Below are 14,033 nucleotides of genomic sequence, written 5' to 3'. Positions count from 1 at the left end.
CGTCCGTCCGTCCTTCTGTCCGTCCTTCCATCCGTCCGTAATGAATTTTGTGGACAAGGTAACTATCAAAACCTGTTGAGGTATCCTAATGAAACTTGGCATGTATGTGTATTAGGGGTGAAGTTGTGCCTATCAACTTTTGGGTGCACATGCGCAAGGTCAAAGGTCAAAAGGTCAAGGTCAATTACATAAAATGTCACTATTTCCACCATATCTATGCAATGTCTGAAGATGTTTTCTTGAAACTTAGTGTATACATGTATTACCCAATTAAGACTCTCTGGTGAATGTTTGGGTCATGAGGTCAAAGGTCAAAAGGTCAAGTAGAAACATTAAAACTGAACTCTTTTTTTCTCCGTACCTTGGAAAATTGTTCAAGGTATCTTCATGGAACATAGTATATGTACTGACTGGCAGTGATTATCTAGAGAATGTAGGGTTCATGGGGTCAAAGGTCAAGTGCAACACATCAAAATTTTACTATTTCCCTCATGTTTATGCAAGCCAACAGGATAATTTTTTTTTTACACTTGGTATATGCATGTGTAACCTAATAGAAATTCTCTGGAAAGTTTGTTTTTTCTTTTTCTTTTTTTGCCTCAAAGGTCAAAAGGTCAAAGATCAAGTGAAAGTGCTGAACTAATTTTTTCCTCCGTATCTCGGAAGTGGCTCAAGTTATCTTGAAACTTACTACATATTTATGCATGTTCTACCTGAAAGTGATTATGTTATGAATTTTAGGGTCAAAGGCCAGATGAAAATGGGAACAATTTACTATTCAATACAGAAATTGCACTTTTTCTCCATACCTTGAAAATTACTCAGATACATAAATGTATGAATGGGTCAAAGTCAAGTTAAAGTCCTTAAATCTCCAAATACATGCTCTCCTATTCATCCAATTAAACCTAGGTCAAGGAAGGTGAACATTCAACACATTTTTGACAAACTTGTCATTTTTTGCCAATTTTGTGAAAATGTAAGCACACATTGTCCACATGTACATGTACTATTTAGACCTATTAGGAGAATCATGCATTATGGCGGAGGCATACCAGTCGCCATAGCGACATTTCTAGTTTTTTTTTTTTTGTTTTCCTATGCAGTTTTAACTTACTGATTAACCATTGTGGACTTGTAACTGGCCAGCAATTGAGGTTTTATCACCAATTGTAATATTGATACTCATTTTTAAGTATGCTGAAAAAAAAAAATCATTTTAGTTTGCACCAAGTGGCCCCATTTTAAGATATAGAATGCAAAAGCTCACTCCCTTCTTGCCAGTGTATTCTTGTCTTCCGTATCAGTTACTGACTCCTAAAAAGTTAATAATTTATGACTTGGGTATACAGTGTATATTGTCATGCATGCTATTAAAAGGAGGAATGTAATCATTCATACTCTTGTTTTCAACTCCTGTCCTTTGGATTGAGAAGTGCACATTTTACTTTCTTACTGGTCATGCTGAGAGATAGTCCATGGGCCAGGCCAGATATTGGTACCATCTGAGGTGGCAAAACCTTTTTGGTGTCATTTTGTTTGTCGGGCATAGATATGCTTATCAAGCTATGATAGCATTTCCAAATGAGTAGCTTAGTCATAGTAAATGAATTTTTAACCAATTTGGTCTCGTTGTTATATCCCTATACTTCTGAATCGAAACTAACCGCCATACAAAGAAGAGCACTGTCTTCTGTATGTTCCATAGAGCTGTAAAATGCAGCTCTATGGTATGTTCACAGGTGTTCTGTTGTAAACGCGGTGCGCTTAGTCTTTATTCAAGGCAGCGAAGGGAATATCCAAAGGTTATGATGTCCACAGCGCTTAGTCTTTATTCTAGACGGCGAAGGGAATGTCCAAAGCGTATGATACAGTGTATATCCTTTTATCTAAAAACAACAACAACAACAAAAGCAATTCCTCGTGAATTTTACCGTATCTTTCAATTATTTATAATTTTCTGGCGAAAACGCTACGGTGAAAACGCTGATACCACGCCAATGTCGCTTTATTTCCCTCCAATAATGAAAGATAATGCAAAAACAAGGTACCGGTACACTACAATACATTATTATAAATAACATTGTAAATGAACAGAGTGATTTTTGTTTAAAACTGATGTATTTGTTGATAGGGTGGTATAAAAACAGTATAGATAATCCCTTTTATGAGGAACTTTAGATATGATAACGGTACATTGGTCTAGATAAAGAACTAAGCGCACCGCGTGACAGCAGTGGACATCATAACCCTTTGGATATTCCCTTCGCTGCCTTGAATAAAGACTAAGCGCACCGCGTTTACAACAGAATACCTGTGGACATACAGAAGGCAGTGCTCTTCTTTGTATAGCGGTTTAGTTTCGATTCAGAAGTATAGGGATATAAATACGAGACCAAATTGGTTAAAAATTCATTTATTATGACTAAGCTACTCATTTGGAAATGCTATCATAGCTTGATAAGCATATCTATGCCCGACAAACAAAATGACACCAAAAAGGTTGTGCCACCTCAGATGGTACCAACAACCCATTTTTCGGGTCTTGGCCCATGGACTAAGAGAGTTAAGGAAGATTGACTAGCTGTGGCAGTGGAAGTATCGTCAATTCTGGAATACTAGTATTAAAATAGTCAGCAAACCTGTTTTTTTTTTTTTACTAGTATGTACTCTGGAAAACTTGTAAATGGTCAGCAAAACTTTTTTTTTACTATTAAAATTACTCTGGAAAAGTATAGCTAGTCAGCTATGGTTTTTTTTTTCTATGTAATGTAACTTACATGTACTTATCATTAGTTCTGGAAGGTGTTTATGTAAAAAGATGGAGAGGCAGAGTATGTCATAAGTGATGGGCTCTGGGCCGACCTTCATCAATGAAGAATGCAGTGACTGGTCAAAAATGGTGCGAAAAACTTCTTACTCTGTGCTCTGGAAAGGTGTAGCTGTCAGCAAGGTGTTTTTTTCTATGCAATTTTAACTTACTGAGACACCATGCAGAACTTGTAAGTGGCCAATAGAGGTTTTAACACCAATTTTAACATAAATGTTCATTTTAGGAATATACTGAAAAAGTCACTTTAGTATGCACCAAATGGCCCCATTTTAAGATATAAAATGCAAAAACTCCCTACCATGGCAGGGGGGACACTCCCCTCCCACAACCTCCCTCCGCTGCCTCGCAATATCTCGCTCTCACCTGTTAGACAATTTCGGCAGCCCTGGCGTACGTGTACCTACCTAGCGCCGCACCGCACAGCGCTGACCACGGAAAGGCCCCTGTCCCCAAGCCAGCCAGGCCTGTGATACATACTGTAGCTATAGCCCCCGCATTGCCCTACAACTTGTAGGCCTTGCATATTATAGCATGCAGGGCACGCATACAAGCTAGACATACCGGTACTGCTTGATCATTTTGATCGACTTGCACATTAGTCATCTCTGCATACGCTGAAAATAATGCTGGAATATATTCACCTACCTGGATATCGTCATGGAATGCCCATCTTTTTTATTTGTTCTCTGTCAAAGTGCTGTGAACACAATCGGGACGAACCGTGATCTCGAACTTATCCTGTCTCCAAAGCAATTTCTTCCAAGCAAGTGGCACGCGCTGTGGAGTCACCTACAAACTTCACCCATGTCACGTCTCGCATGCCAAGGATATTTCTGTAGATTTGTTCATTTATTGTGGTACAGCAATTTTTCTAGAATGGAAAAATTTCAAATCATATAAAAGCGAAAATTCAAATGGAGGAAACAGTAAGTACACGCAAGAATACAGTCGGCTGACTGTATAGCTGTGAGCTCTGTAGCGTAGCCGGGGAGTGGTCCAAGAGCCTTAATTCTTGTGTCTACCGGTATAATGTGTACTATGTGTAGCGGCACATCATTTGATCAGCACCTTATTCAGATAGCTCGCACACAGTCATACTCCACCTATATATACGGGCATTAGGACTCACTAGGCGCATTAGAAACCAGGCATATCATTCTTCCAATCAACCATACAGCAACCCATTCACAGGGTCTAGTACCAAAGACTACCAGTTGCAAGAAGGAGGCTGGTATGGAAACGACAGGCTGAAATAGGGTTCAGTGCAGCATTGCTATATTGTAGTTCCTGCTGTTACAATCGATGGTTTTCTCTCTGCTTGCTAAGCTCTATTACACTGGCCTAGTGGTTCCCCATTAATTTTATAGTTATTACCAAAGAGAGAGAGTGCTGCGGACCGCACCTACCCCCCAACCCAACTGAAAACTTATGCAGTGAGCTCGCGGTATTTATACCCTCTCGAGCCAGGGTCACGTGACTAATACTGTCTTATATTAACCCATCATGTATCAAAATGTATCGGAGTACTATACAACCCTACTTCTATGGCTCAATATTTTCTGGGCCCTTTTCCGTAGGGCTTCTGGCCTTTTTGCCCTAGGCTGGACATCATTAACCTTGGTTTCAGCACAGGGTGTATCATAAAACTATAGGGTGTTCCAAAACCTTCTATACAATTTCTCCATAGGAAAAGCACAGGGGCAAACTCTATGGGATTTTTACACATGTTCAGAAATTAAGGGCATTAGCCGCATATTCTAAAGGTGCTCTATCGCATTTTCGCCACAGTTCTATATCATGTAAAGAGTGTTCGCGTATCACAGGCGTACGAACGGAAGTGACTTTGCTCCCGAACTATCCCATAGTGCACCGTAAATGATGCTTAAATCAACATCCGGGTACTTTTTTCGTCATTGGCGATAGCGAGAATTCTCAGAGGTCTTCAGATTTTAGTTGATGAAAACAGTTTTGCAGAGACTCCAACCCCAAGCACCTTCTGATCTGGAGATTCTCTCGCCTATAACCCCTAGCAAACGGGAGACTCCAAGATGATGTGCGCAAAGCGCGAAGTTCCTTGCGGGCGGGGTCCAGCTCTAGGGTTCTAGATGCTCTCTCGTGCTATCTAAGGCTTATTTTTCAACATATGATGGTAATAAGTAAGAAATCCTTTCCAACGGGAGACAGAGCCAGGGCGGGAGAAATTAAATCTCAAGCGGGAGAACGGGAGATTTTGCAAAAAGGGGCTTTCGGCGGGAGATCTCCAGTCGAAAGCGGGAGAGTTGGAGTCTCTGGTTTTGAAATGGCTGGGATATCAAAAAACAAAGTAAAACGAAGTTGTCCTATCCTATTGAAGGTCGGGTCCCACCTTTTATTAGGACCACTGTGCGTTCATATATCTCAGCCATTTCAAAACCAATATTCACAAAATAAACTTTGAATTCCTTTTAGAATTGTAGCTCATTCATATATCACAAGAGGTTTTGCATTATCTCATAAAAGAGTTGGAAACCTGAAGCCCCATCTCAATCGAAACCATACCATCACTTTAACCTGCCTTGTCGGAGTGAACCTACAAGTGTATGTACAGCTCCATGGTGTATACAGGAATTGTACAGTTTATACCAAAGATTTTTCTGATCCCTCCATCCTTTATTTTGCTTCTGCTACACCAGACTCTTTCTCCTGAAGCACAGTGGCAACCCGATAAAACGCAATGTCAACAACCAGACCTCTCTTCACTGCCTTTGCATGTCAGAGGTGCCTCGCCCCCCTTCGTCCACCTATAGTTACTCACAGTACTATTACTCACAGCCACCAGAGAAGAAGCGAGCAGAGTGTCTACGCCTTATACTAGCCTGGCAGGGGGTATCCATTGGCAATGGGGAGCGGGAAAAGATTGACATCAATGCTGCTGATGATGTGAGTATTGCACATGCTTGTAATCCTTGATGTTCATTTTTATTAACAAATATTCCATATTACCAGTGGATTTAGCTAACTCCCTCAATTATTTAGCATTTTACTGGAGGTTTGGCACATTGTACCACTATAAATTTCAGATGTGCAAAACAAAGCTTTCAGTAATGCTGAACAGTGTGTTGCCATGGTAACCACATTTTTCAATGTAAAGCATACAAAAATATTGTGGATTGAGCTAACTCCCTCAGTTTTTGAGCATTGGCTTGAAATTTGGCGCATGTATTAAACCGGAATAGTACAAAGATGTGCAGACTTTATCTTTCATCATTGTTGAACAATTTGTTGCCATGGTAACAGCATATTTTATATTAAATCATACCAGATATGTTGTAGATTTTAATAGCTGTCTCAGTTTTTGTCGGGCCCACCGGAGGTGAGGGGAGACTAAGGGATTGCCTGCGGCATCTGTCCGTCCGTCCGTCGTCCGTCCGTCCGTCGTCCGTCCGTCCGTCGTCCATCTGTCCGTCGTCCGTCTGTCCCTGTCCGTCCATCCGTCGTCTGTCCGTAACGCTACAAAAACTTCAATAACTCTTTCCTGTGGGCTTCAATTGCAATCAAACTTTGAGGGAAGAGGGGTAATACAAAGTTTCACATTTTACCATATATGAAGGTCACCTCAAGGTCAAAGCTCACAGGCAGGGGTCAATGAACTTTAGGGCCCAATGTTAAGTTTTTATGGCGCGTTTCTATTATGGGTCATAACTTTTGATCCATAACTCCATTTGTGACCAAACTTGGATGGTAGATGTCCCTTGGGAGTGGATGATCACCACAAGGTCAAAGGTCACAAGCAGGGGTCAACAAACTTTTAGAGCCAATGTTAAAGGACAAGTTCACCTTCATAAACATAAGGATTGAGAGAATGCAACAGTATTAGTAGAACACATCAGTGAAAGTTTGAGGAAAATTGGACAATCGATGCAAAAGTTATGAATTTTTAAAATTTTTGTGTTGGAACCGCTGGATGAAGAGACTACTACAGCTTGTGAGTCATATGCGTACAACAGTATCAAGAAAATGTAAAAGAAAATTCAACATATTTTCACTTTTTTCGCATAATAAAAGAGCACGTGACTTGCCTCTTTCTATAGGCAGGGGGAACAATATTACCCATAACATTTGTCGGAAACAAGTCAGGGGAATGTGTACTTTTTTCAAAAGATGGAATCTTGTGAAATTCTCTTTATATTTTCTTTATATTGTTGTACGCATGTGACATCTAAGTTATTCATACACTGCAGTAGTCTTCTCATCCAGCGGTTACTGCACAAAAACTTCAAAAATTCATAACTTTTGAACGGATTGTCTGATTTTCCTCAAACTTTCAATGATGTGTTCTACTAATATTGTTGCATTTTCTCAATCCTTATGTTTATGAAGGTGAACTTGTCCTTTAAGTTTTTATGGCGTGTTTCTATTATGGGTCATAACTTTTGATCCATAGGTTGGTTTGTGACCAAACTTGGATGGTAGATGTCCCTTGGGGAGTGGATGGTCACCACAAGGTCAAAGGTCACAAGCATGGGTCAACAAACTTTTAGAGCCCAATGTTAAGTTTTTATTGCGCGTTTCTATTATGGGTCATAACTTTTGATCCATAGGTCTGTTTGTGACTAAACTTGGATGGTAGATGTCCCTTGGGGAGTGGATGGTCACCACAAGGTCAAAGGTCACAAGCAGGGGTCAACAAACTTTTAGAGCCCAATGTTAAGTTTTTATGGCACGTTTCTTTTTTGCCATAAATTTTTACCCTTTTATATCTCCTTTTATCTGTTCAATCTCTTTTTTTTAAATCTGTTATATCCCATCCGCCTAAAATATCTTGTACGCGAATGGGCGAGACACATTATGGCACTTGCTTTGTTGAACATATGACTTGAAATTTGGCATACATGACCACAATGATATGAAGTTGCGAACTTCATCTTTTATTGTCACCACACACTATGTTGCCATGGTAACAATATTTTTAAATAAAAAGTAGAATGATCTTTATACCCCGCATACACGATGAAACTTGATGAAACTTTGATGAAACTTGGGTTGCATGATAACATGGAGGTGTAGATGTGCAAGTCATGATTTTTGTGTTTGTCGGAGAAAGTGTTGCCATGGTAACCACAATTTTCCCAAAACCTTGTGGAGTGAACTACTTCCGCAGTATTGAGGCAATTTTTTTCAAATTTGGTGTGTGTGATAATTAGGTGTGATTATGCAAGACACACTTTGTGTTTGTACCCGACAAGGTGTTGCCATGGTAGTGGCATATTTTTTTGAAAATCTTGTGGAGTCAACTACTTCCACAATTTTGAAGCAATTGAATTCAAATTTGGTGTACATGATGACATTGAGGTGTAAATGTGCGAGCCGTCTTTCTTACGTTTGTCGGAGGAAGTGTTGCCATGGTAACCACAATTTCCCCCAAACCTTGTGAAGTAAACTACCCGTACTTCCACAGTGTTTACGCAATTTATTTCAAATTTGGTATAATGATCTACAGGTGTAGTTATGCATGACACACCTTGTGTTTGTACCCGACAAGGCATTGTCATGGTAACACGCCCAACAGTATATTTTCTTGAAAATCTTGTGGAGTGAACGACTTCCACAATTGTGAAGCAGTCAAACTCACAAGGTACTCACAAGGTACTACACACACACACACACACGCACACACAATCCAACCCTGGTTCAATTATTTTTCATAGGAATCTGGGTTGCAGGAGCGGGGGTATTAATCACCCTTAGTGATTTCTAGTTTGGATTGTGCTAACTCCCCCAGTGTTTGAGCATTTGTTGTTTGTTTGAGCATCTACTGTACCGGGCCTGGTGCTTGGCGCATTGCAATTGGGTAAAGCTTGTGTGTGATTGGAAGTGTGTAAAAATTATGAGTGTACAGTGTAAATGCCATTCATCGCCCAGCCTATGAACTCGAACCAGTGCAAGTCTAGTCATATTGATGGCTGTGCATGTGACCTACAGGTGGCAATGAAAATGAGAGGAGCACTTAAGTACCCTGTACAGTGTATCAATTTTGCGTGAACATTTCACGTCCTAGTCAGCTGCTCTTCGTTCAGAATTCTCTGATAATTTGCTCAATGAATGATTGTCTGTACCGTACCCTGATTATGAAAAGTTTTCTGCCCATGTTCTTGCCGTGATTTGGTACCAGTAGTGAATGTTTGAACGTATGTTATCATTGTATCCCCTGGCATGTATGCTGGAGGATACTTTGGATTCAGCAGTGTTACGCCGCCGTCTCCGCTGCCGCATTACATTCTTGTGTGCATTCTAGCGGCCACAAACCTTGACGGATTTCTTTGAAATTTTATACTGAGATTCATATTGGAAATATCTCCACACCTATAACTTTGGGTAATGCTGCCCCCAATGTTCCGTCTTTTGTAGGGTAATATGCCATATTTTTGTGCATAGTTTGCGTGCACTCTAGAGGTCACATTTGTGAACGGGTTTTGTTCAAATTTGGTATGGAAGTTTTTATGATGTAATCTACAGGCTTACAGATTTTGGATCTGCTGCCCCCAGTGTTCCATCTTTTATAGGGTCAAAGGTCATGTTGATGGATGGTTTGTGTGTGCTCTATAGGCTACATTTCTTAACGAATTTTGTTAAAATTTGGTATGAAGGTGTACCATGATATAATATACAAACCTATTGATTTTGGATGTGCTGCCCCCAGTTTTCTGTCTTTTATATGGTCAAAGGTCATGTTGGTGGATGGTTTGTGTGCGCGCTAAAGGCTACATTTCTGTATGAATTTTGTTCAAATTTGTTATGAAGGTTTACCATGATATAATCTACAAACCTATTGATTTTGGATGTGCTGCCCCCTGTGTTCCATCTTTTGTAGGGTCAAAGATCATATTGTTGGTGGATGGTTTGTGTGCGCTCTATAGGCTGTGTTATTTCTAAACGGATTTTGTTCAAATTTGGTATGAAGGTCTACCATGATATGAGTTACAAGTGTAAAGATTTTGGATGTGCTACCCTCACTGTTCCATCTTTTATAGGGTCAAAGGTCATATTGATGGATGATTTGTGTGTGCTCTTCATAAGCTACAGTACCATTTCTTGACAGATATTGTTCAAATTCGGTACGAAGCTCTATACCATGATATAATCTACAAGCCTATGTGCATGGCTCAGATCAAGGGTACACTGCACAATGTGCAAAAGTGTGCTTCTGAAAATTCTAAATTAAACTAATGCAATGTGACCAGGACATAAAGTACCATTTTCACTTTTTTTTAGGCATATAATATAGTAGCTCCAGACAAGGTTTCAGGTTCATTGCTCCGAAGTTAGGTATTTTACAGCATTTTTATGGTTAAAAAATGCCCATTTTTCATGATTTTTTGTATTACATTCAGAACAATGACTTTTTGGACACCTTAATTTTTACTTTTACATTTTGAAATATGAACTGATTTAAAACTTTCAATAAATATTAAGCATCAAATTACAGAATTCTCGCGTTGTTTATTTTTTACAACACTTCTGAAATTCCAACAGCTTCAGGGCAATTTGTATGTCACGTACATAACTTTTGGTGTCTACCAATTTTGTAAACTTGTTAAGTGAAAAAACTTGTGGGCAAACAGTACATATTCTTTATGATATTCCCATTTATATGTATATTAGTAGAGCGGCATAGCCGAGCAATTGTGCATTTTGTGATAAAAGCACCAAATTTCGTACACAGGTTGACAATCACGTTCAGATTAAATTTAGATATTGGGCCATCGTAAATAGCGCCCTCAACGTCCATGGCAGCCATTTTTCAAAATGGCTGCCATAAATGCCATGTTTTCGTAAAATTTGCTAATTTTAGGAGAGAAAAGTCAATAAGATTTTGGTTACAAATGGGAAATTACATTCAAAATAAATCTAGATATCGGGTCATCGGAAATAGCGCCCTCAACGGCCACGGCAGCCATTTTTCAAAATGGCCGCCATAAATGTCATTTTTTCAAAATATTTGCTAACTTCAGAAGGGAAAGCCAGTAAGATTTTGCAAACAAGTGGGAAATTACATTCAAAATGAATTTGAATATTTGGCAATTGTTAATTGCGCCCTCAACGTCAATGACAGCCATTTTTCAAAATGGCTGTCTAATGTGCCACTTCTTCGATGATTTTGCAAATTTCAGAAGGGAAAAGTTAATAAGATTTTTTCCCATAAATGTTAATTACATTCGAAATAAATCTAGATATTGGGCCATTGGAAATTGCGCCCTCAACGGCCGTAGTACCCATTTTTTTCAAAATGGCCGCCATAATTGCCATTTTTTGTTAAAAAATGCAAATTTCAGAAGGGAAAGCCATTTTTTTCTTTTTTTACAAACAAGCGGAAAATTACATCTAAAATAAATCCACACAATGGGCAATTGAAAACTGCGCTCTTAATGGCTATGGCAGACTTCTTTTTTTGTTGTTAAATGGGCACCATAAGTGCCACTTTTTCATTAAAAAATGCTAATTTCAAAAGGAAAAGTCAATGAAATTTTGGTTATAAATGGGAAATGATATTTGAAATAAATCTCGATATTGGGCCATCGGAAATTGCGCTCTCAACGGTCATGACAGCCATTTTTCAAAATGGCCGCCATTAATGCTATACTTTCGAAAAGATTTACTAAAATCAGAAGGGAAAGCCAATGAGATTTACATTCAAAAGTAAACTTATTGGGCCATTGCAAATTGCCCCCTCAATGGCCATTGCAGCCATTTTTCAAAATGGCCACCATGAATGTCTTTTTTTTAACGTAAAGTGTTTGCAGACGTCAATTAGAATTGCCACAAGGGTGGAAAATTACATTCAAACTGAATTTGATAATAGGCCATCCAAAAGTGCATCCTCAACAGCCATAGCAGCCAAGTTTCAAAACAGCTGCCATGGATGCCCCCTTTTTTTTTCTTTGCAAAAATTTGCTGATGTCAGAAGGAAAAGTCAATAAGACTTTGCAACCAAGTTGAAAATCATGCTCAAAAATAAATTTAAGTATAAGGTCTTCTTAGAAGGCGCCCTCAAGGGCCATGCTGACCGCCATGGATGTCTGCTTCTTTTTTCTTTTTTTTCTTTTTTTTTTGGAAAGATTTGCTAATTTCAGAGAGAAAATCAATGAAATTTGTACATATGTTGAAAATCATATTCAAAAGAAAATAATATATGAGGTCATTACAAATGGCACCATTAACGACCATGGCAGCCATTTTCCAAATGGCCACTATAGATGCTATTCATTTCTTGAAAATATGATAATGCCAGAAGAAGACAATACAATTTCTTGTGTAAATTGACAAAAGACATTCAAATGAATTCAAGTTTGAATTTGAATTTGAATTTGAAATGAAGATATTGAGCCACCACTTAAGCATCGTCCCCAACGGCTATGACAGATCTTTGTCAAAATGGCTTCCACACACTCCTTTTTTTTTATTTGCTTATTCCAGAAGGAGAAAGCGATAGAATACTGCTAAACAGCCATTATATCTAATGCAATCTGGTGTTCAAAGAAATTTAAATTTTAAAAAAGGTTTCATCGATGGGTTAGTTCAAAATTCATGTTTTCAGTTTAGTTCTAATTGCAGTATTTCGCGTGTGACGGCTAACAGTATGGATATCAAAGGTATGTCTCTTTGTGGAAGCATAGCAAGTAAATTAACTTTTTTCGTAAAATGAAAGGCCATTTTTTCGTATCTGTCTTAAAAATATTTAGGACGTCACATTTTAGAATAGATACACGTCATATAGTCCCATATTTTCAATGATATGGTGTTACTGTCAAAATTAATACATGGCGCCATTATCCCTGGATATTCATATTACTCTTTTTCGGAAATTTTTCATGTTTGCCACTAAGATATGCATTCATCATTGGTGAGATATAATCTCTAAGCATTTGCCTTGTTTATTTTAGTTGTTCCTCAAATGATTTCTTTAACACCAAATTTCAGATTATATAATGTCTCTGTGAGTATTCTACTGTCTTCTCCTTCTGAAGTTTAGCAAATTTTCAAGACAAAAAAGAAGAAGAGTGTATTGTAGCTATTTTGACAAAGAGCTGAAATAGCCATTGAGAGCACAGCTTATGATGGCTCAATGTCTAAACTTCTTTGTATGTAATTGTCAACTTTCGCAAGAAAAAATATTGTCTTCTTCCGGCATTAGGACATCTTCACAAAAGAAAAATGGCATCTATGACAGCCATTTTGGAAAATGGCTGCAATTGCCATTATTAGCATTTTATTTCTTCTTGAAAATTTGCGAAGGAACAATTTCTAGAGTTAATGCAATCTAGATATATTGTTTGATTTTAAACATGATTTTCAATTTATGTACACATTTGTTGACTTTTCTTTCTGAAATTACCATTTTTTAAAAACAAAATGATTATGACAATGGCAGTCATTTTGGAATATGGCGGCCACGGCCGTTGAGGGCAGTGTTATAATAATCTAACAGAAATATTTATTTCAAACATAATTTTCAAATTGTGTGCAAAATCTTATTGACTTTTCCTTTTGTAAAATCAGGAAATAAAAAATAGTGGAATCCATGGTGGCCATTTTAAAAAATGGCTGCAATTGCCATTGAGGGCGCTATTTACAATAATGTAATACATAGGCGCAAGATATATTTCAAACAAAATTTTTAAATTGAGTGCAAGATCTTATTGACTTTTCCTTCTGGAATTAGTAAATTCAGAGAAAAATGTGGTATTTATGGCAGCCAATTGCAAACATGGCCACCATTTGGCGTTGAGGGCGGAATTTGCGATGGCCCAATATCTAAATTGATTTTGAATGTTATGTCCGACATGTTTGCAAAATCTTATTGATTTTCCTTTCTGAAAGTTGTAAATTTTTACGAAAAATGGCATTTATGGCGGCCATATTGAAAAATCCTGCCATGGCCATTGAGGGCGGAATTTGCGATGGCCCAATATCTGATTTTATTTTGAATGCTATTTCCGACACGTTTGCAAAATCTTATTGATTTTCTCTTCTGAAATTTGTAAAATTTTACGAAAACTGGCATTTATGGCGGCCATTTTGAAAAATCCTGCAATGGCTGTTGAGGGCGCAATTTGCGATGGCCCAATATCTGATTTTATTTTGAATGCTATTTCCGACTCGTTTGCAAAATCTTATTGATTTTCCCTTCTGAAATTTGTAACATTTTACGAAAACTGGCATT

The 14,033-nt window shown here is 38.2% G+C and overlaps 1 protein-coding gene across 1 annotated transcript in view; it reads left to right on the top strand.

Moving 5' to 3' along the window:
• LOC139722048 (ankyrin repeat and IBR domain-containing protein 1-like) overlaps positions 1–14,033 on the top strand; it is a 137,129-nt gene that overhangs the window by 27,545 nt on the left and 95,551 nt on the right. Inside the window, exon 2 of the mRNA XM_071633367.1 lies at positions 5,506–5,752. Within this exon, the coding sequence (XP_071489468.1) occupies positions 5,506–5,752 (247 nt within the window). The remainder of the gene's footprint in view (positions 1–5,505; positions 5,753–14,033) is intronic.

Source organism: Diadema antillarum, unplaced genomic scaffold (assembly GCF_040938485.1).
Source record: "Diadema antillarum isolate AM-2024a unplaced genomic scaffold, OU_Dant_1.0 scf00000156, whole genome shotgun sequence".
NCBI classification, from domain to species: domain Eukaryota; kingdom Metazoa; phylum Echinodermata; class Echinoidea; order Diadematoida; family Diadematidae; genus Diadema; species Diadema antillarum.
This window is presented reverse-complemented; position numbering and strand designations above follow the sequence as displayed.